General features: G+C 49.8%; 1 protein-coding gene across 17 annotated transcripts in view; it reads right to left on the reverse strand.

Moving 5' to 3' along the window:
- PLEC (plectin) overlaps nt 1–24096 on the reverse strand; it is a 1447724-nt gene that overhangs the window by 270296 nt on the left and 1153332 nt on the right. The window contains exon 1 of one of the 17 annotated variants that reach the window (XM_069621865.1): nt 17707–17883. The exons of 15 other annotated variants lie outside the window; for them this stretch is intronic. In XM_069621865.1, the coding sequence (XP_069477966.1) occupies nt 17707–17854 (148 nt within the window). In that variant the 5' untranslated portion in view covers nt 17855–17883. Of the gene's footprint in view, nt 1–17706; nt 17884–24096 lie in introns of those variants that run through there. One more of the 17 variants, XM_069621870.1, reaches the window with a different exon arrangement.

The following is a 24096-nucleotide window of genomic DNA, read 5'->3' on the forward strand; positions in this document are numbered from 1 at the left end:
AAAGTACTGATGGAGGTTAGAGAGCCAACCAATGATAGGGGGTCGTGAGATCGAGGGTCCTATAGTCTGTTAATGACTTTCATAGTGACCTGTTTAAGGGGAGGGGTAGTTGCCCCACCTGATGGTAAGAAACATATCACTTTCTTTCACTCTTTTAGACTAGTATGGATTGTATACTTAGAGGTTCCTTAAGAACCTATAACAATTGCCACTAGCTTTTTATAGTTTGCCACATAGGATGACGTTAGTAAATACGTAGGTTGACGTCATCAATGACACATTTTTGCCATAAAAGAATGCTTTTTTAAAAGATGCATTGAGAAACCATGAGTGGGAAACGTCCATTGAGGTCCGTTGTACTCCCTGTTTTAGATAATTGATATTAAAACAGTGATCTTTTTTGCCAGCTATTGGCAAACCTCATCTTAAAGGGATGGGGTCAACCAGTTGACACTTGTATCAACAAATATAATAGTGCCCCTGCACACAGACACTAGTAGCATTGCCCTTGTATTGGGTAATGGTAACAGTGCTATTGTATAAACAGATATTTGTAAAGGAGACAGAACCCAGCCAGCTTTCCCAAGCGGGCCGTGTATCCAGAAAATGTGAATAGTATCATTTAAAAACAAACCAATTTCCGTGAAACATCAAATCTGTATTTCAGACTCTGTGTCCAGGTGCAAAACACCTGATGTCATTGTGAAGACGGGTTTTAATTTTTCAGCGAGTCGTGCCCAAACACTGCCAGCAGAGAACGTGGCACTTAAGTTAGCTTCTGGAGGGAGAAAGTGTTACTGGTGAGCTTCTGGAGGGAGAAAGTGGCACTGATGTGAGCTTTTTGGAGGGAAAAAGTGGCACTGATGTGCGCTTCTGGAGGAAGAAAGTGGCACTGGTGAGTTTCTGGGGGGAGAAAGTGGAACTGGTGTGGGCTTCTAGAGGAAGAATGTGGCACTGGTGAGCTTCTGGAGGAAGAAAGTGGCACTGGTGTGAGCTTCTGGAGGGAGAAAGTGGCACTGATGTGAGATTCTGGAGGGAGAATGTGTCACTGGTGTGAGCTTCTGGGAGGGAGAAAGTGGTACTGATGCAAGCTTCTGGAGGGAGAATGTGGCACTGGTTTGAGCTTCTGGAGGGAGAAAGTGGCACTGGTGTGAGCTTCTGGAGGGAATTCATAATCACCTTCTTCTCCCTGGGCACAATATTACTACAGCATTTAATATTTAATGGGGTGTTTACAGCAATGAAGGTGGCAGCCAGGCCTCTTGTGAACACTTCCGTGCCTTCAGGCTTTCCCTGTTCCAAGCCTTAATCTGCCAGGCTGACTGGCACAACCCCAGTGACAAACACAGCTGCCATGTGGCAGGCACTTTGCAACACTGTACCCGTCCTGCTGGCCAGCCGGCCCTAAATTCTCTGTCTACCCACTCACTCGTAGAGGTGGCAGGCTCTGCCTCCACAGCCCAGTTCCCTATACCCGCTCACTCCTGGAGGTCGGAGGTTCTGTATCCACAGGCCAGTTCCCTATACCCACTCACTCCTCGGGGTGGGAGGCTCTGTATCCACAGGCCAGTTCCCTATACCCGCTCACTCCTGGAGGTGGGAGGTTCTGTATCCACAGGGCAGTTCCCTATACCCACTCACTCCTCGGGGTGGGAGGCTCTGTATCCACAGGCCCGTTCCCTATACCCACTCACTCCTGGAGGTGGGAGGTTCTGTATCCACAGGGCAGTTCCCTATACCCACTCACTCCTCAAGGTGGAAGGCGCTGTATCCACAGGCCAGTTCCCTATTGAAGGTACGCATACATATGTAATGTTGTGCTCACACTTGGAGTTTGTACTAGTCACCATATGTGTTAAAAGAATGTACCCTTTGTTAAAAGAAGAGGCCTTCTCTTTATACAGCGACATTTAAGACCTGCTGACCTGGCAAGAACTTGTTTTAACAGAAGAATTGTGTTTGGTCACTGTATGTCGAAGCATGTTGAGCCTGCTAAAACTATCTGCAGATTACGGGTGGGGAAGGAATGAGTAAGCACAGCCTCGTGCACAGAGATAAGGACACAGAAGGGCACGAGAGAGAGAGAATAACAGATAACAGGAAACCACAATAGCAGATGTTGAACTGTTGACCGTTGATGCAAAGTCATGACTGGGAGGAACCGCCTTGTGGTGGACATAATCTATGTGCAGCAACGTATGACAATGTAAAACAGATGGGTATAAAAGGACCACGATGTGCAGGGCAAAGGGCGGCACTTTGACGACTTGCTTTGCGAGACGGTTGAACTTGTGGCCCATTCGCGAATGCTTGTGTGTTAATAAAGCAATGTTTACTCAACTCTTTTCTGTTTGAGTTTTTATAGGGTCCCTTTTGTACTGGTTTTGGTGACGGCGAGAAATCGCACCCACAATTTTGGTGTCAGAAGTGGGACGCGAAGGAGCGACAGTCCGTCACTGGGTGAGGAACGCCGCGGCGGAACCGGAGAAGGAATTGATCACGGGGCCCCAACAACTGAATCCGCACCTTTGATTGCAACCAACGCGTCATCCTTGTTTTTCCGGCTCCGTTGGCGGTGGAACAGCAGGCTGTCGCCCTTCGGGTCCGGAACACTCTGGCGGGACCCTTAAGATAAGTGGTATGGACGGATGCATGATGGAATAAGGAAATAATGATTCAGGGTTTGTGAAGAGGACGGTGGTAAGTCCGTCTATGAAGAAGTAATGTTGAAATGATGATATGATATGTTAGATACGCCAGGAGGATGTATTATTATTGTTAGCCAATAGGTGCATATTTGGGAAAGGTGAGTGTTTTAGGCAATTGTGGTATACCAACAAAATGGGTCAAGCGGCTTCCAGCAAGAGTGGTATAGGCAAGAGACACTATGCCCCTCTTGAAGGAACCCCTGCATTTGATATGTTGATTAAACATGGATTGAATTCAACATTGTTCTTAAAAGAATGGTCCGAATACACAAAAGATTTGATTGAGCATAAATGGCCAGACACCGGGTCCTTTGATGTGGACCGCATATCCAAAGTAGAAATAGAATTAGTAAAAAGACGGGTTAGACCCGCACAGTTTGAGGCTATACGACTATGGAGGGTAGAAGCAATGCGCAGGCGCAATGCTCAGAATAAACAAAAAGCAAAGGAGCAGAAGAGAACGGTAAATCAAAAATTACATGATCTAGAGATAAAAGAGAAGGGTGAGAGGCTAGATCAGTTGGATAGACATATGATGATTAAGAACAGTGGGGGTATGTATCCTGCCGTGCCGGTGCCTCGATATGAAGATGTGATAGGGCTAGAAGCAGAACAAACAACGACTGAATTATTGTTTCCAGGAGCTACAGCTCCACCGGCAGACAGTGAGGGTGAAAGGGTGGAATTCCCAATGAAGTATGGAGACCCAGATAGGTTGATAGACCATAGGAGAACGACTACTGTAGAAAAGGATAGAGATGGAGACTTGCAAATCCTTATGACCGGGCTGTATGGCACACCCCTCAATGACAGCCTACGGGACCAATTGGGGCGTTTGACACCTTTGGAATTTAGGACAGTGGCCACTAAACTATATACCTTTTATGAGGGTAACTGTAAATTGAGAGGACAGAGTACTGCGGATCTGCCCTCAGCATATCAGGACGCTGTCGCGTTACTACCAGTGACTGCGTCCAGTGTTCAGTTATGGGGATGTATGTCCGACATAATAGCGGAAGTCATAAGGGGCGGTGTTGAATGGGAGAAGGAAAAGAGGGCATGGGAAAGAGAGGTGAGGGAAAGAGAGGCTAAACTCAAAGATGCAGACCAGGCGGGCCAAAACGTAGCTAATCGTATGATAGCATCCATACACTCGCAGTCCATGTCCACCCTGGTGAGTCTGATGGAGGGCCTTGGCTGGCCTATACAAGTAAACGTAATTAAATATCTTCTTATTAGGGTGGATGATATAGAAGAGGAAAAGGAGCCTAGGTATGTGTCCCAGTGGAATAGGATTAGGACGGAATTGGATAAGAAACTGCTATCTAATATAAGAGTGGATGATTCAGGGGCGGAAGAATGGAGGATGGCTAAGGTGGAGAAACTATTAAAAGATTATAAAAAAATAAAAGAGAAAGCTCTTAGTCATCAATCCTCTGTTTCGCCACCAGCGCAGGCCCTTGTAAGTGAACAAACAGACATGGAAAAGTTACTATTAATGCCAATGAGAGAGTGCCAACCCACCATAGAGGCAGCCACTGGTAACATGATGCGCACCTATGTGTATGTCCCTTTATCCCGAATTGAATTAATGCATATCACCAAGTCCATCCCCGACCCCCGTATAGACCCGGCAGGATTCTACAAGGAAGTAGGAAAGTTATTCAGACCAGGGTTATTTACCGTAGAGGATGTAGATAACATATTGTTAGCCATTGTCCCAGAAGAAATATGGATCCCCTTTCGTGCCAAAGACAATGAAACAATAAAATGGAAAGATGTAATGGATGCGAGCAAAAATAGAAAACTGCATGAGGAATATCCTGAACCCCTAAGGGGGCATGGCATGGCAGTCCTGAGGGCTCTAGAAAAGGTGTTACCCCCATTTGATGTGAATGTGGAGAAACTGTCCGCTGTGATACAGGGTGCAAGTGAGGAGGTAGCACAGTACTTTCTGCGTTATGAAGCAGCATTCAAAGAGCACAGTGGGCTAGAGATAGGGTCTGAAACGGGCCAACGGTACTTTGCCACAAACTTTGTAGAGGGGCTCCACGGGCCAATTCAGGAGAACATTAGGAGGGCAGAAAGTACATGGATGACTAGGAACCCCCGGGATCTCCTCGAAATGGCTAGGTATTACGAAAGAGGGGAAAGAGTGAAGGGACAACAAAAGGCACGACAAGAGAAGGATTTAAAAACCAAAGTGTTGATGCAACAGTTGCATCAAGGGCCCCAAGGCAGGTATAACTACAATTATAACGGCCCGTCACAGGGCTATAGTAGCAACATGATAGGGGGCCAAGGGACAGGAAGAGGTACAGTGCAAGGAGGTGCGCTATATGGGAGGAGGGATGGGCTACCCCAAGATGTATGTGCCTTCTGCAAGAGACCCGGACACTGGAAATCCCAGTGTCCCCAGAGTGGTGGGAGAGGAAGGGGCGTACGGCCCCCTTCACAGACAACATTTGCCCCAGGAAATAGGACTGGTGGGTACGGCAACCAAGACAATAGAATGTTTAAACCCCCTCAACCCAATGCCTTTGACGGACAAGCAAGAGGGGATGTTCCCTGGCCGGCCCCGCCTCCCCCCAATCTACTGTATCAGCCACAACAAACGACACAAGTACAAGGTGTATGCCAGGGTGAAGAATGTGGAGAAGGGGTATACTATAACGATGATTTTCAGGATAACACAAGCGATATGTCCTGAGGATGCCGGAATGAGATAGCGGGAGTGGTGCAGGTTCCTATAGACCAAAGGGGGCCTTATGCCTCTATTAGGATCGGCCCCCACCGAAACTTGAGATGTCTGGTAGACACGGGAGCTGGAAACAGTTCCGTGAATATCAGAGCCGTCCCCGCTGTCCCATTATCGGATAAAAGCAAGGTATCAGTTGGATTTGGGGGAAATCCAATAAAGACTCCTGTAAGTGAAATAGTAGAAGCGGAACTTCATGGGGTAAAATGGGAGAATGGGTGGCTATTGACCAATCACTGCCCAGAAAACTTGTTAGGTATTGATGCATTAAAAACGCTAGGGGCCACAATATATTGCTCCCCCCAGGGAGTGAGAATGACCATAAGCAAACCTGTGAGTATGATAGGAGTAATGCAAACCCTGCCCCCGGAACTCCAAGACATCCCGAATGAACTATGGGCCACTCATGGGAATGATGTAGGAGTGTTGGATGTTTCCCCAGTAGTAATCAAACTAAAGCCTGGTGCCAGGTTGCCCAGGATAAAACTATATCGCATATCACACGAGGGAGAGCAGGCACTATATCAAATAGTACAGGACATGATACGATTAGGGGTGGTAGAGCCAACAAATGATAGCCCTTGTAACTCTCCGATCCTTCCAGTACACAAGAAAGGTGATGAAGCGGTACCCTATCGTTTCATTATTGATTTGAGGGAGATAAACAAAATAGTAGAACCCAGATATCCAGTTGTCCCTAATATTTCAAGTGTACTCACTTTAATTCCCAAAACAGCGAAATGGTTTACGGTAATTGATTTGAAAAATGCCTTCTTCAGCATTCCTATTGCCGAAGAAAGCAGGTACCTGTTTAGTTTCACTCTTCGAGATAGACAGTATCGATTTACTAGAGCCCCGCAGGGATATACAGAAAGTCCCGCCATATTCAGCCAAGCACTAAAAACACAGATGGATAACCTAGCCCTACCCGCTAACACTGCTCTGATACAATATGTTGATGATTTGCTATTATGTGCAGCCACCGAAGAGGAATGCCATTATGTGACCAGATTGGTGCTAATGCACTTAGCAGAGAATAAGCACAAGGTAGCCCTAGCCAAAATGCAGTATGTAAAACAAAAGGTCCATTATTTAGGCTTTGAGCTGTCCGAAGAGGGGCGAACCCTGTCTACTGATCGCATTGCTTTGATACAGTCCATAAAAGGTCCAGACACGGCAAAGGGTCTCCGAAGGGTAATTGGTGTTTTATCCTACTGTAGGCACTGGATTCCTGAATTCTCTGTATTGATCCAGCCCATGCTAAAAGCCTTAAAAGAAGTACAAGAAAACCGCCCATTAGAATGGACACCTGAGATGGAAAAAGCCCTGACAGCTATGAAAGATGTTCTATGCCACGCACCGGCCTTAGGCACACCTGATTATACTAAGAGATTTTGCCTTTTTGTTGATGAACAGGAAGGTTGCGCTGTGTCAGTCTTGACACAGGAACAAGGGGGTAAACAGAGACCATGTGCATATTTTTCTAGCACTCTGGACTCAGTAGCTCGAGGCCTACCCCCATGCATGAGAGCAGTAGCTGCAGCAGCGACAGCCCTAAAACAAAGTGCAGGTATCATCCTAGGGAGTGAAGTAACAGTAAAGGTTCCACATACGGTAGATGTTCTTCTGAATAGAGTGCATACACAGCATTTGACTACAGCTAGACTCACACAGTATGAGATGATCCTGTTTGCCAGTAATGTAAAAATTGAACGGTGTAACACTTTGAATCCAGCGACACTGCTTCCTTTGCCCACCTCACCTGATGACATTAGGCATGATTGTGTGATTCAAATGGAAGAACACACTAAGGGTAGAGCAGACCTGCAAGACACCCCGCTGGTTGATAATGAGGGTATATTATTCTGTGATGGTTCCTGTTTCAAACTGCCAAATGGGGAGACAACAGCAGGGTATGCAGTAACTACAGGGGAACGGTTGATTGAGAGTGGGAAAGTGTGTGAAAAATCAGCCCAGGCAGCAGAATTAATTGCGCTAACGAGAGCATTAGTGTTAAGCAGCGGTATGAAAGTGACAATTTATACTGATTCAGCCTACGCTCATGGGGTGGTTTCCAGTTTTGGTAAACTCTGGGGAGAGCGTGGGTTTTTAACCTCCCAAGGTGATACTATTAAACATGCCCGATTGATTGCTGAATTATTGCAAGCCCTTACGCTGCCCAAAATGGTGGCCGTAGTGAAGTGCTCAGCGCATAAAAAAACACTGGATTATGTCACGCAGGGAAATTCTTTGGCTGACCAGATGGCTAAACTAGCTGCCACAAGGGACACTCGGTGGGAAGCCCGACAGCTCATAGTGGGGAGGGATGTGACTATGGAAGGGACGAAGGAGCGCGTAAAGGAAATCCAAGCAGATGCAACCATTGAAGAAAGACTATCTTGGCACAAGGATGATCAATATGAGGAGACGGTAGATGGGCTATGGGCACATACCAAAACGAACACCTGGGTACTACCTGACGCATACTTACCTGTGATAGTGAGCGTGGCTCATGGTCCAACCCACGTTAACGCAAGAACTATGGAAGAAGTTTTAAGTACTGTGTGGTACAACAAAAGATTGGGAATGTATTGTCGCCAATGGGCAAAACAATGTGAAATATGTGTTTTATATAATGTGGGGAAAGGTGTACCGGCCCCGGCGGGCCACAGTAAGTTACCCACCTGCCCTTTTGAGGTGGTGTATATGGACTTTATACAGCTGGAGCCTGTAAATAAACATTCCTACTGTTTGGTGATGAAATGTGGGTTCTCAGGATGGGTGGAAGCATATCCCCTGCGGGACAATAGTGCCACCTCCACAGCACAATGCATATTGAAACACTGGGTGCCCTTGTATACGGTCCCCAGATATCTATGGTCTGACAATGGGACTCATTTTACTGGTGAAGTAGTACGCAAAGTTTGCAAGGCCCTTGGTATTGATCAACGTTTCCACGCAGTTTTTCATCCTCAATCAGCTGGGATTATAGAGGGCACAAATAAGGTACTGAAGAACAAACTGGCAAAGGCTTGTGCTGAAACGGGACTGAAATGGCCGGATGCATTGCCTATTGCATTATTGAGTATGCGTACTATGCCTAAGCGTACACATGGTTTATCTCCTTTCGAAATTGTTATGGGGCGCCCACCAAGTATTGGGACCCCCATATCACCTAAGAGATTGTCTGAGCAAGCATGGCCTGCATTACAACAGTACTGTATTGGGTTAACTAATAGACTGATTTCTATTAATGCACAGGTGAACGCAGTAGCTCCATCTCCTCTGATAGGAGAAGGTCACGACGTGCAGCCCGGTGACTGTGTTGTTATAAAAGCCTTCGATCGCACCAGCGGACTGCAACCCAGATGGAGGGGCCCGTTTCAGGATGCTCCTCGCAACACAAACTGCGGTAAAAGTTGATGGCAAACCGCACTGGTACCACGTGAATCACGTCAAGAAGACGCTTCCATTACTGATTCCTCCGGAAAAGGGAACCAACCAACCCCAGGTTGCAACAGTACTGCCAGACGCCATTAGTAGGTGTGCCCATCGTCTCCGATCCCGTGACGTGTATGTGCCAAGCAACGTGTAAGGACACTGTTTTGAACTTTGATCATTAGGGAGATGAACATTTGGACTCTCTTGTTGGTTTTAGCAGAATTGTGCCTTACTGAAGACGACGGGCTTGTAGCCTGAAGGGCCTTCGGCGTTCCCCTCCTGGGACAGGCACTACGAGACGTGGGACAGATCGGATGAAGGTTTTCAGTGAGACCTACCACTATTAGAGTAATAAGGACACTGGTGCTTTAAATAGGGGATATTGCTATATCGCTAGGTTGCAACTGATATACGCTGTATACTGAGCCATATACTGAACTATGTCTACACCCGTGTATGCTGGTTTAGTCCCTGAACGGATAAGTGTATGCTCCTCAAACACAGAAGGTAAGAGGAAAATACCAGTTTGTACCACAAGAGGCAAAATTTTGTTTTCTGTATGCACGATAGTAGTACTAATAGCATTTGCCATAATATTCTGGTATCTGGAACATCCATCTAGATATGAATTAAAGAACCTGTTGCCCGAGTCAAATGAAACAGGGAGAACAGATTGGGTCAAGAGCAGGAATCGAGATGCCTATGACCAACATGACCCGGAAGACTGTGCTAAAAATGAATACGTGAAGATAATAAACACAACATATGGGGTAGTGAATAAAACTGATTGCTGGATCTGCACCCACATGCCCCGACATAGCAGTGAAGGCATCCCAGTGTACGCATCGCCAGTTACTGAGGATGCCGGGTGTACATTAATTTACATGAGAATAGTGTCAGCACAGCAATACATGATACCGAATACCGCTTGTTATGTTAGAGGAGAGAACAAAACCCTTCTAAAGGAAAAGATACGCTATAAAATCAAAACTGAGGGAATCGGGCTTGCACCTGCTATGGTACAGATAGTAAGAGAACCTCCTCCCCCTATCACCATCACACAAGAGTTTAGGCCAAAGAATATATGTTTTAAGAGGAGCGCAAGAGGTAATCAAAGAATGATCTCGGGGTGCAGTCAAATGGTGAATCTAAATAACTACACGAAGGGATTGTTACAGATTGAAGGACATGCCTACGTCTGTAACAAGAGGGCTTATTTGTGGTTAGCCAAAGATTTTGTTGGGGTATGTTACATAGCCAGAATAATGCCGGCTGTGATGGTATATGCCCCGTCTACTCTGCATAAAGAAATACACAGCAGAAATAAACGAGCAGTAAACCCAAAAATTCCTACGTATCAACCTACAGGATGGGAAACGTTTATAGATCTGATGGGGGTCCTGGTTCCTCCAGCGGGCATCTTTATGAACAGTCAAGAAATCCAAAAGCTAAACAGGGCCCTTGAGTTCGTAATCGAAGAATCTGCAGACCTAATGGAAAACATTACTTATGAAATGAAAGCAATTTGGCTAGTGGCTCTCCAAAATAGGTATGTCTTAGACATACTCACTGCAGAAAGGGGCGGAGTCTGTTTTTTGGTGGGATCCCAATGCTGTGTTTACATACCAGAAGGGAGTACAGGAATCCTGGATGGAGTAAACAAACTGCATAAAGTGGCGGATAGCATCCACCAGGAGGAAGGGTCAGGAGATAGCTGGTGGATGAAGCTCCTGAAAGAAATTGGATGGCAACTTCTTACGCCTATACTGGTTCTAGCGGCAATAGTTGTAGGAATTTGTCTCTGCATCCAATGTTTCCCGGTATGTGTGTCGTGCTGTGTTTCCATGTGTTCTTCCAGCATAACGCGCCTAAATCCAATGGATAAAAGCCATGTACAACAGGAATTTTTTGACATGGGAGGCCTGGAGAAGATTATGGTACATACAGTATGTGATGATGTTGCTTTCCTGCCATCTGCTTATGCTAGGACTGTTTAGATTGATGCTCAAGTGTGAGCAAAGGGTGGATTGAAGGTACGCATACATATGTAATGTTGTGCTCACACTTGGAGTTTGTACTAGTCACCATATGTGTTAAAAGAATGTACCCTTTGTTAAAAGAAGAGGCCTTCTCTTTATACAGCGACATTTAAGACCTGCTGACCTGGCAAGAACTTGTTTTAACAGAAGAATTGTGTTTGGTCACTGTATGTCGAAGCATGTTGAGCCTGCTAAAACTATCTGCAGATTACGGGTGGGGAAGGAATGAGTAAGCACAGCCTCGTGCACAGAGATAAGGACACAGAAGGGCACGAGAGAGAGCGAATAACAGATAACAGGAAACCACAATAGCAGATGTTGAACTGTTGACCGTTGATGCAAAGTCATGACTGGGAGGAACCGCCTTGTGGTGGACATAATCTATGTGCAGCAATGTATGACAATGTAAAACAGATGGGTATAAAAGGACCACGATGTGCAGGGCAAAGGGCGGCACTTTGACGACTTGCTTTGCGAGACGGTTGAACTTGTGGCCCATTCGCGAATGCTTGTGTGTTAATAAAGCAATGTTTACTCAACTCTTTTCTGTTTGAGTTTTTATAGGGTCCCTTTTGTACTGGTTTTGGTGACGGCGAGAAATCGCACCCACACTATACCCACTCATTCCGGATCTGTGTGATCACTGAGAAAGAAAACACACAACACAAAAAATGCAGAATGTTATTTCTCTTCGCACAATTATATTCTGTGGAGACCCCGTCGCAGCCCCACCCCAAGCTCCCCTTACCTAATTAACTACCCTAACCCACCCCCCACATCTGTGAGGACCTTCCGCTGTGTTCCCTGCCACTGTGTTCCAATCTCCTGAGCTAGCCTGCTCTGGAGGTCAGAGGACCTACATCTGTGATATGATACGAAATGGCATTTGTAACGCTCCTATACAGAGAGAACGATCTCACTAGGCCAAGTGATATTGAGATCGCGCAAGTGCAGGGGTGCCGGGAGGGGAACAGTGCCAGGGGAAAGGGGTGGGGGCAGTGCTGTACATGGGATCAAAATAATAACAAGTGCGGCCAGCAGGTGGCAGGTGCAAGGGAAAGTGCAGACAGCAGGTGTCCAAAAGTGCAGGTAGGGGGACTGTAGGGGTACAGATACAGACCCAAGTGCAAACATTGCCGGGAAGCAGTGCTGTTGTGCAACTGGGCGGTTAGGGCCCGAGCCTGAAATCAGAGGGTAGTCAGGTGACCAGTGCAGTATCAGACAGGAAATCAGCAGGGCAGAGGAAGAGAGAAGGCAGAAGCGAAGAAGGTCTTGAGGTGCTTCCGGAACCGGAGATGGTTCTCCTCGAGTTTCAGAGAGGCAGGGAGGCTGTTCCACAGTGAGGCCCCAGCCAAAGAAAGATCTACCCCCAGCTTGTTGCTTGGAGAAGCGACTGACCCTGAGGGAGTTGGAGGTGGAGGAGCAAAGAGCTCGAGTAGGAAGGTATTTACGAAGAGAGAGTTGGAGGTATTGAGGACTCAGGCCCCAGAAGGCCCTGTCGACAATGTAGAGGGTCTTGAACTTAATCCTTGATGCCACTGGGAGGCAATGCAGAGATTTCTCTGCTGGAGAGATACCTGGGATTGAGGCCAAGGACAAGTCTTGCAGTCCTGTTCTGCATGAGTTGCAGAGGGCGGAGAGTAAAAGCAGGCAGATTTAGGAAGAGGCTGTTGCAATCTCCTGAGCTAGCCTGCTCTGGAGGCCAGAGGACCCGCCTCTGGGTTCCAATCTCCTGTGCTTGTCTGCTCTGGAGGCCACAGGAACCGCCTCTGAGTTCCATTCTCCTGAGCTAGCCTGCTCTGGAGGCCAAAGGACCTGCCTCTGTGCTCCAATCTCCTGAGATAGCCTGCTCTGGCTGGGTTCCAATCTCTTGAGCTAGCCTACTCTGGAGGCCAGAGGGCCTGCATTTGGGTTACAATCTCCTGAGCTAGCCTGCTCTGGAGACCAGAGGACCCGCCTCTGGCTTCCCATCTCCTGAGCTAGCCTGCTCTGGAGGCCAAAGGACCCGCCTCTGTGTTCTAATCTTCAGAGCTAGTCTACTCTGGAGGCCACAGGACCCGCCTCTGGGTTCCGATCTCCAGAGCTAGCTTGCTCTGGAGGCCAGAGCACCTGCCTCTGGGTTCCAATCTCCTGAGCTAGCCTGCTCTGGAGGCCAAAGGACCCGCCTCTGTGTTCTAATCTTCAGAGCTAGTCTACTCTGGAGGCCACAGGACCCGCCTCTGGGTTCCGATCTCCAGAGCTAGCTTGCTCTGGAGGCCAGAGCACCTGCCTCTGGGTTCCAATCTCCTGAGCTAGCCTGCTCTGGAGGCCACAGGACCCGCCTCTGGGTTCCGATCTCCAGAGCTAGCCTGCTCTGGAGGCCAGAGGACCCGCCTCTGGGTTCCAATCTCCTGTGCTTGTCTGCTCTGGAGGCCACAGGAACCGCCTCTGAGTTCCATTCTCCTGAGCTAGCCTGCTCTGGAGGCCAAAGGACCTGCCTCTGTGCTCCAATCTCCTGAGATAGCCTGCTCTGGCTGGGTTCCAATCTCTTGAGCTAGCCTACTCTGGAGGCCAGAGGGCCTGCATTTGGGTTACAATCTCCTGAGCTAGCCTGCTCTGGAGACCAGAGGACCCGCCTCTGGCTTCCCATCTCCTGAGCTAGCCTGCTCTGGAGGCCAAAGGACCCGCCTCTGTGTTCTAATCTTCAGAGCTAGTCTACTCTGGAGGCCACAGGACCCGCCTCTGGGTTCCGATCTCCAGAGCTAGCTTGCTCTGGAGGCCAGAGCACCTGCCTCTGGGTTCCAATCTCCTGAGCTAGCCTGCTCTGGAGGCCAAAGGACCCGCCTCTGTGTTCTAATCTTCAGAGCTAGTCTACTCTGGAGGCCACAGGACCCGCCTCTGGGTTCCGATCTCCAGAGCTAGCTTGCTCTGGAGGCCAGAGCACCTGCCTCTGGGTTCCAATCTCCTGAGCTAGCCTGCTCTGGAGGCCAAAGGACCTGCCTCTGTGTTCCGATCTCCAGAGCTAGCCTGCTCTGGAGGCCAGAGGACCTGCATCGGTGTTCTAAACTCCTGAGCTAGCCTGCTCTGGCTGTGTTTTAATCTCCAGAGCTAGCCTTGAGAGATGAGATGCGCTCTATCCAGCAATCACTGCCCTGGGCTGCTCGGGGTTATGGGCTGCAGCCTGGGGCATCACTGTGCCCACCCTCAGGGCCCACCAGTCATCTCTATTTTTGTATTTTCAATTGCAAGTCTGGATGAATGGACAAGTAATATTAAAACCAGCGTCCCCCCCCCCCCCCCCCCGAGCCATCTTCTTTCCTCACCTGCTAGAAACAAACACGGGCAGCCCCTCTGCCATATAGAACCACCAAGCCACCTGGCGAAACAGCACTGCCCAATTCACAGACCTCCTGCAGAGACAGGCCTGCCCTGGCACCCCAGGAGTTAAAGAATCCAAACAGGAGGCTTTACAACGCCTTCTCATTAGAAAACCACATGTTCCGCCTCCGAAAAGCACACCACATGGTCACCTATCACACCTCCTGTGAACAAAGCTGTAATAATGTCCCAAGAAAGCCAATTTCTCCACCAGCACACAGCTGTAAATACACGTATCCTCCCGGACCCGCAAAGAACTCTGGGAGTGGAGCAGTCACGTGACCCACCGGCACGCTGCGTCTCCTAGCCAATGGACTGGCACCTGAAGAGGGCTTTTCAAATTCATAGAATCATTCATCACGCTCGCGGACCTGCAGAGTGCTCAGACGCCTTGCAAGGCTAACAAAGCACTGTGCAAATACCAGACTCACCACATCAATGCACGCACGCACGCACTCATGTATTCAGCGAGTCACAGGAAAGTCATTGTCATGTAGAAGTGCCCCACCTAAGAACCACGTGACCAATACCTGTGCAATGCGCACGCGCAGAACAGCTCTGTGATGCTCGCCGACTGCTGTAACGTACCTGCGCTTAGTGCAATCGCCCACCTGCACAGCGCGGCCACACAGCAGAGCATATGGATATATGCCGACCCTGCACAGAACAGCCACGCACCCCACGCAGAGCTTAGGTATCCCTGCGGAGAGACGAAGCCACACACACACAGTGTAGTCAAACGCGGAGAGCGTCTCCACGAGGCATTTACCCGCATAGAGATATCAGACACACCTGCCCTGAGTGAGTAAAAGCCATCACTTTAACAACTGCCAAACCCAGCCACATGGAACTGCAAAGTGTGGTCATACGTCTGCAGCGCGCAGTCACACCCGTGCAGAAATATCACACAACTGCACAGTGCTGGTGCACACCAGTACTAGGACTCGAGAAACCCACACGGTACGCTCGCACATCCGCAAAGTGGTCAGACACCTGTAGCATGCAGTGATGCAACCACACGCTGAACCTCACAGGCCACCGCCCTCCCCTCCCCCCCCGCGCAGAGCAATGACACCTATAAATCATAGGTCCACACCCGAGAAAGTGCCGTCACACCCTTGAGCAATGCAGTAATGACCCACCACAGTGCAGTCACATACATGCACGGTGTGGCCATACACCTGTACCACACAACTGCACATGCAGCCAACCAAATGTCCACTTGCATGCAGCGCAGTCAGACAGTCATGTAGAGTGCAGCTATGCACTTGCTACCACACACCCACACTTGGGCTCGCACCTGTGCAGTGTGCTCACACACTGCACTCTTCACTGCCCAGAAGGATGCTGAGCGTGGCCCCAAAACCACAGTGTAGGAACGCAATTGCAATGTCTGATCACACACATCTCATGCGGGGACGCGCACCTATAGCATGTGTCCTTGCAGCACACAGAACATGGTCACACCTGCAAGGTGCCGTCATGCACCCAACCATATGATCACACACTTGCATGGATGTCAGACACCTCTAAGGGTTGTTCATACTTGTGTGATGTGGTCACACACTTAGTCTGTTTGATTACACAGACAGTGCAGTGCAACAGGTGAAGAGGTGCCCTTTAGAATAAAGGCACAGGGTGTGGCGATCTCTTAACCTCGTCCTGTGATTGGCCAGCCTTGGTGTAGGACCTAGAGGAGCCAGGATAACCTGCCCCGGGACCGACAGATACCTGTAGCACCATCATGCACCCTCAAGTTCCATCTACACCCTGTAGCACTATCCTACACCATCATGCACCCTCAAGTCCCATCTACACCCCGTAGCACTATCCTACACCATCATGCCCCCTCAAGTTCCATCTACACCCCGTAGCACTATCCTACACCATCATGCACCCTCAAGTCCCATCTACACCCCGTAGCACTATCCTACACCATCATGCACCCTCAAGTCCCATCTACACCCCGTAGCACTATCCTACACCATCATGCACCCTCAAGTTCCATCTACACCCTGTAGCACTATCCTACACCATCATGCACCCTCAAGTCCCATCTACACCCCGTAGCACTATCCTACACCATCATGCACCCTCAAGTCCCATCTACACCCCGTAGCACTATCCTACACCATCATGCCCCCTCAAGTCCCATCTACACCCCGTAGCACTATCCTACACCAGCATGCACCCTGAAGTCCCATCTACACCCCGTAGCACTATCCTACACCATCATGCACCCTCAAGTCCCATCTACACCCCGTAGCACTATCCTACACCATCATGCACCCTCAAGTTCCATCTACACCCTGTAGCACTATCCTACACCATCATGCACCCTCAAGTTCCATCTACACCCTGTAGCACTATCCTACACCATCATGCACCCTCAAGTCCCATCTACACCCCGTAGCACTATCCTACACCATCATGCCCCCTCAAGTTCCATCTACACCCCGTAGCACTATCCTACACCATCATGCACCCTCAAGTCCCATCTACACCCCGTAGCACTATCCTACACCATCATGCCCCCTCAAGTTCCATCTACACCCCGTAGCACTATCCTACACCATCATGCCCCTCAAGTTCCATCTACACCCCGTAGCACTATCCTACACCATCATGCACCCTCAAGTCCCATCTACACCCCGTAGCACTATCCTACACCATCATGCCCCCTCAAGTTCCATCTACACCCCGTAGCACTATCCTACACCATCATGCACCCTCAAGTCCCATCTACACCCCGTAGCACTATCCTACACCATCATGCCCCCTCAAGTTCCATCTACACCCCGTAGCACTATCCTACACCATCATGCACCCTCAAGTCCCATCTACACCCCGTAGCAATATCCTACACCATCATGCACCCTCAAGTCCCATCTACACCCCGTAGCACTATCCTACACCATCATGCCCCTCAAGTTCCATCTACACCCCGTAGCACTATCCTACACCATCATGCACCCTCAAGTCCCATCTACACCCCGTAGCACTATCCTACACCATCATGCACCCTCAAGTTCCATCTACACCCCGTAGCAATATCCTACACCTTATACACCCACAAGTCCCATTTACACCGTGCAACCTCACACCTGTGCAATTAAAACGTGTTCTTTGTGCACTTACTCGCTAGTGCACGTACAAAGGTGATACACCTAGTGCCACACACTTGTATTATGGGAATCACTGCTAGATTCCCTGAACACCTGCAGCATCTTGTAATCACAAAGCGGACGCGCGCGGCACCAGCAGAGCCTTGCGGATGGGGGCGTGTCAGAGATGCCTGGCTGATCCTGCCAGTAGGGTATGCTGCTATGACCCTGGCTGCCCCCTGCACTGCAGGGGGGGGGGTTACAGATCCCCCCCACCCCACCTGAACCCGCAAACCTACCCACACAGCAGAGCTTCTTATAAAGGTGTCCCTTCCTCTCCTGCTCCGACTGCCCGTTCAGCCAATCAGATCGCTCCAGTAGCATCTCCCTCTTGAAGGTGTAGTACCAGGACGAGGTGGGCGGGCGATTGCTCGACAGACCCGCCATGCTCCGCGGACCCCAAACAACCAGAGAGCCAGGAAGAAAGCTGGGAATTGCCCCCCACCCCCCAAAAAGTTCCCGTGCACTCCTAGGCGCTGGGGAAGGAAGCGGGCTGCAGATAGTGCTGTGTACAGGGCTGAGCGAGAGCGGCCGTATCTAATTACACAGGCCCTCCCCCCTCACTACACCCGGGCCCTCCCCCTCCCACTGACGCAGCAACAGAAGCCACAACAAAAACTAAGGAAGCGGGCTCCAGTGCCCGCCCCAGCCGGAGGAACCGGGCAGGCCAGTCCGGCAGAGCCTGGGCACCGGCCTGGCTGCTGCCCCCTCACCCAATTCAACAGTCCGGGGGCGGGGCGGGGGTGGGGGTACGCACGGGTGAAGCCGGAGACCACCGCGGGGTCTGAAAAGAATGCCGTCTCCGGAAATCAAAGGGCCTTTATCCGGCCAGGCTTTTTTGATTAAAGAAATATGATAATGGGGGCTTGGGCGGCTGAGCAATTGGGTTTTCAGTCAGAGGCGGAATGTGTTGGTCTGGGTGGGGAGGGCGCTGGCGGGTGGTTTAATGGCTGCCTGCCTGGCAATCATTCCTTGGCCAGCCGGGCACAAGCCACGTTTGTTCCCTACGCTGGCCTAAAGGTCGCCAAATGGCACGGGGAGGGGTAGTATTTCAAACACGATTTCTCTTGTAAAACGCGGGACTCGTGGAACCGCATCCAGCAGGAACCGTGAAGGCAGAACCAATCAGGATGAAATGCCGGCGGAGCGAGGAGGGGTAAAGCTGGAGACTAGGGACATTCGCAGACCGGCTGGGCCGCATTTGCACTCGTGGTTAGGGCTGGGGGACTCTTAGCCAGTGTATGCCAAGACACCGGTGCTGGGCAGTGTGCAGCGTGCGGTTCTCTGGCACCAGCCTCACCCACTGCATTCATCATGGAAAGAGGGGCTTGCGATAGAAAACACAAACCGTGCTTTAGAACGGGAGCCTCACGTTGGCGCGCGAATGATACGTCCCTCTGGAGGAAAAAAAACATAACTTTCTACGTTAAAATGTGTAGCCAACGTCTTCAATTTGGCCAGACTCCACCTTTCCACTCATCCTCTTCATCCCGCCAAGATTTTACGCAGAAACTGGGAAATACTCTGGAAAAAGACCTTCCCCCCCACTCTGCGAGGCTCTGCTCAGCCTGCACATCTGGAATCCGGCAGCCCCTGGCAGGATGTGAGGATAGGAAATGGTGCCTTCCAAGCAGCAGGACCACCTCTTCCGCGAGAACTCCAGATGCCAAGGCAGCTCAGTGGGTTAACGCGCCAGCTGCAGGGATCTGCGCCTGTTCTGTGAGAAAGCAACAGGTTTTGCGAAAAGCACGCGGGCCTATAACGGCCATAGTTCTGCCTGTAATTAAGTGGGGGTAACGAGGAGAACACTTGAGGCCACGGATGATTAAAGACTAGTGCGTGACCTGCAGCTCAAAAAAGCTAAAATCTCATGCTCTGAACGTCCGACTCCACCCCTCACCGGCCCGGCGTAGTGCTGGGGCTCCTTCCAGCCAATCAGCACACAGTCACCCATCAAGAGTCCCAGCCTGGAACCTATCGGTGACTCATTCCGAGGTCAGCAATAGATTACCATGGGCCCATTAGGGTCAAATGAAGAGGACAGCCCAGTACCTGGCTCCCATCCAAAGGGGAGGAAATGGGCCAGAACAAGACGGATCTGCTCCTGCAAAAATGGTCTTGCCAGAGTGCACAGTTCGTGGATGCCCCTAGCACTACCCCTCCCATGTTGAGAACGCGCTCCGACAGTGACTGCAACCCACTCGGAGGGATTGCATGCTTAAATACTATCACAGACATCGTTTTCAAATCGGTTGTCATCATTATAATTCTAAAATGCACTTTGATTTCATGCAAAGCAGCCCCGCACCCTCGGCCACCCCCTCACCAATGACAGTTTTCCCTGCCACAGTTCCACAAAGCTAGGGAAGGGGTAGGGAGAGTTCGCACAGTAAATGTCATTGGGACTCTGACCCCCTGCTTGATCACTGGACCCACGTGCTTTTGACCCCCCCCCCCGCTTGATGACTGGATGTGTCGATCCGTGCTACTTTCGTGCAGCGACATGAGAAACTTTGCACTGTTTTTCGATTCATGAGCAGTTCGCACAGCGACACAAGAAACTATGTTAGTCTTTTGTCAATCCATGCTAGATTTGTGACACAAGAAACTTTGTGCAGGTCTTTTTTTGATTCATCGTAGTTTCGCACAGTGACACGAGAAACGTAATCCTGCTCTTTTCGATTGGTGCTAGGTTCGCACAGCGGCACGAGAAACTTTGCGCATCTCATTTCGGTCGGGTAGCGAGACTTTGTGCTGCGTTTTTGATATGGGGGGGGTGGAACGGGAACGGCAGATTTCAGTGAAACAGATCGAAATCTTTCAGATTTCCCCTCAATGGCAGGCAGAACAGAATTGATCAATTTCGCCAAGCACTACTGAGGGGCCCCAGTATTGGTTAGACGAGTCCTCTAATTTCTGTTGAATAATTTAGCCGGACGGGGTATGGAAATCTTCCCAATAACACTCATATGTGAGCAACAGAGCCAGACTCTCACCCATAATGCCCACAGCCCCACCAATCCCTTAAGCTGGACCTCTCATCCTGCCCAGACCACGAGTGCATGTGACACCACACCCACAAACCCCCCCCCCCCACCTCATCTCTGGCTCCCCTGTTTTTTAGTCTCGATTATTAGGTGGTGCTATAAGCCAGAACTATTGCATTAGGGCAGAGCTACGGGGGGATGGCACACGAGGAGGGACACACAGCTTGTAGGTGCTGTTTGATTATTTGCCCACCCATTGACTGCCCATGATCCTGCTAATCCCTATGGCCATTTCCACCCACTTCCTGCCTCCCCCAGCCCCGCCCAAAACACGTGCTCCTGGGAACTCTGAGATTTATTTATCAAGCCTTATCATCAATCTTTGTGTGAAGTGCCTGCCAGAGTTTTTTCAAAGTAGTCTTCTTAAAGTTAGTGACTTAATTGGAACTGTAAATCTGCTACTGGTGTAATAAAAACGTCAACCAGGTCTGCCTTCAGCCACTCAATATAAGCACTCTGTGGGTCCTTCAATGTAGTCCTGTCACAATCCAGAATTGGCAAAGCCAAGAGTTTGGCTTGTGTAGAAGTATTAGGCATTTACCAGGCACTCCTATGACATACCCAGGTACGCAAAAAACTTCTCAGCAGCAACCGTCGATGGCCAGTTAATACCACTATGGAGTACTGTCAAATATATTTCCCATGCCTACACCAAAGCCCAAACTGTTGGCATTGCCAATGCTCGTTTTCCTCGCTCTTTATCTGGCTGGCAGTTTTAATGGGCAAGTGGTGTCTTTGGAGGCTGAGCTTCATGACTGCAAATTCTCTCGATGAAAGTGTATCTGATTGGAACCAGATGGCAACATGGAAGCCCCGCATGTTATAATCAAGTGTTTTAACAGCGTTTAATAGGCGTGCACAGTGCCCCTCCCACCAGAGCCAACAAGCAGCGCAAGGCCTCCGTTTGCTGTTGGCTGAGGGCGGGCACTCGCTAAACGAGGTCGGTTGTGCAGTTGCCTGGGAACATTGCAAGATGGCGTGGTCTTGGCATGCGTGTTGTGTTTGTATACCTGAGGTATCCGACAATGGCGCAATGCAAGCAACACTGGAGACTGCATTACTTCGTGTCACTACAAAAGGTGTACTACCCATGTAGTGACTGTGCAAGCTCCCCCTACTGTATTGTGCCATAGGCGTTGAAGTGCCCAACAACTGCAGTAACCGTGCAAGCTCCTTCCCACTGTGAAGCAGGCAAGCAAGCGCTTAACAACTGCAGTAACCATGCAAGCTCCTTCCCACTGTGAAGCAGGGAAGCAAGCGCTTAACAACTGCAGTAACCGTGCAAGCTGCTTTCCACTGTGAAGAAGGCAAGCAAGCGCTTAACAACTTCAGTAACCATGCAAGCTCCTTCCCACTGTGAAGCAGGGAAGCAAGCGCTTAACAACTGCAGTAACCGTGCAAGCTGCTTTCCACTGTGAAGAAGGCAAGCAAGCGCTTAACAACTGCAGTAACCATGCAAGCTGCTTACCACTGTGAAGCAGGCAAGCAAGTGCTTAACCACTGCAGTAACTGTTCAAGCTCCTCCCACTGTGAAGCAAGAAAGCGCTTAATTGCAGTAACCATGTAAGCTCATTCCCACTGTGATGCAGGCAAGCAAGCGCTTAACCACTGCATTAACCGTGCAAGCTACTTTCCACTGTGAAGAAGGCAAGCAAGCGCTTAACAACTGCAGTAACCATGCAAGCTGCTTACCACTGTGAAGCAGGCAAGCAAGTGCTTAACCACTGCAGTAACTGTGCAAGCTCCTCCCACTGTGAAGCAGGCAAGCAAGTGCTTACCAACTGCAGTAACCGTGCAAGCTTCCCCCTTTGAAGCAGACAAGCAAGCACTTAACCACTGCAGTAACGATTCAAGCTCCTGCCACTGTGAAGCAGCAGCTCAAACTCCTCCTCACTGTGCAGCAGGCTTCCAAGTGCCTAACCACTGCAACACCTATTCAAGCTGCTTCGAATTGTGCAGCAGTTATGCAAATGCTTAACCACTGCAGCAACTCTTCGAGCTCCTCCCCACTGTACAGCAGGCGTGCAAACTCCTCTCCAGAGCCCAAAAGCCCAACACACACTTGACTGATAACTCAGCCCACTTTTTATTTTAACCTGGACCCTGCAAGTTAGCACACAGATCTTTGTGGGAGGTGCTTTAACCAGCTGAGCTAACTGGCACGCTTTGAGACGCTGCTAGTATCTCTTACGTAGCCTCGACCACGAGAGAGGCCAACGAAGCCACAATATTGAGTGGTGAAAAAAAAAACTCAGTCCCCACGTAGGCCAGCTGACCAATAGGGCCAGAATACAGAATAGTGAGATAGACTGGGGCCGAAGGAGGCCAGCCGCTAACAGGGCCACAATATAAAGTGATGGAATAACCTGGTGCTCGATGGAGGCCGGCCCAAGAGGGCCACAATATAGAGCAGTGAGATAACCTGGGCCCCGAAGGAGGCCAGCTGACCAAGAGGGCCAAAATATGTATTGCTGAAATGGTTTTAAGCCATCCTCCAGCACTGGCTTAATGATGCAGTGCGCAATTTGTTTCACTTCAGGCATTGCTGTGCATGGCCACAAGGTGTCATTGCTGCACATCGCCCTGCAGACCAAGTAAAGTCCTGCTCCAGATGGCCACGAGGTGTCAGCATTGCAGCGGACAACCGCTCCGTCCCCACAGGGGGTTGAGATGTTGACTCAGTTATCAGATCCCCACTTCTAGTCTCCAGGTTGCCACCTGCTGCTTGTGTCCGCCAGTTTGCTGCACCATTGCCCTGGTCGCCCTTTGCCATGGGCGCCCTTGCCCATTGCCACAGGCCACAATGTATGTTCAGTGTTTGGGCCTCTAAAGCAGACCACCACTTCCACGGCAACCAACCTGGTCTGGAAATCAGCGAAGCGGTGCAAGTCTGGCTGCCCCCCACTGGGCAACTGCACCGTCCTCTCGATACCCTCTCTCCACTGCCATGTAAACATCCCTTACCATTCCCTGTGCTGTGTGATGGGTTCGAGCCACTTCCAAAGACAGCCACTAGGTGTCACTGCTACAGAGGCACGATGATCCAATCCAATCTCTTGCCCCCCCACCATCCCCTTCAGCGCCAAGAGGCAATGAAATTGACAGAAGCGGTCCTATGCACGACCAAGGGCCTGATTCGTGGAATTTTTTGCACGTGCAAAGTGACCTTTCACTGGTGCAAAGTCACTTTGCACTGCCAACAAACACCCTGCTTCATGGAGCAGTGCAAGTGTATTTTTGCAGTGCAAAGTCATTGCACTGCAAAAATTAACTGTGCACTGTTCCATGAATCAGGGTGTTTGTTGGCAGTGCAAAGTCACTTTGCACCAGTGAAAAGTCACTTTGCGCTGTGCAACAAATTCCACGAATCGAGCCCCCAGTAGCGTAACCCAGGAGAACACTGCTTTACTGGCACCAATACACAGCACAAGTATTGCCAAATCTGGCTCCCGGATCCTGTTTTATAAATCAGAGGAAGATTTAATTGCATTTCAATGCTGGCAAGTTTTTGACCTCCTGTTCTACCTTCTCTCAGTTTTCGACCAGGTGAATGTGCATTTTAAGTTAATCATTTAGTCTTCA

This window comes from Ambystoma mexicanum, chromosome 5q (assembly GCF_040938575.1).
Source record: "Ambystoma mexicanum isolate Mex_15411 chromosome 5q, UKY_AmexF1_1, whole genome shotgun sequence".
Taxonomy (NCBI): Eukaryota; Metazoa; Chordata; class Amphibia; order Caudata; family Ambystomatidae; genus Ambystoma; species Ambystoma mexicanum.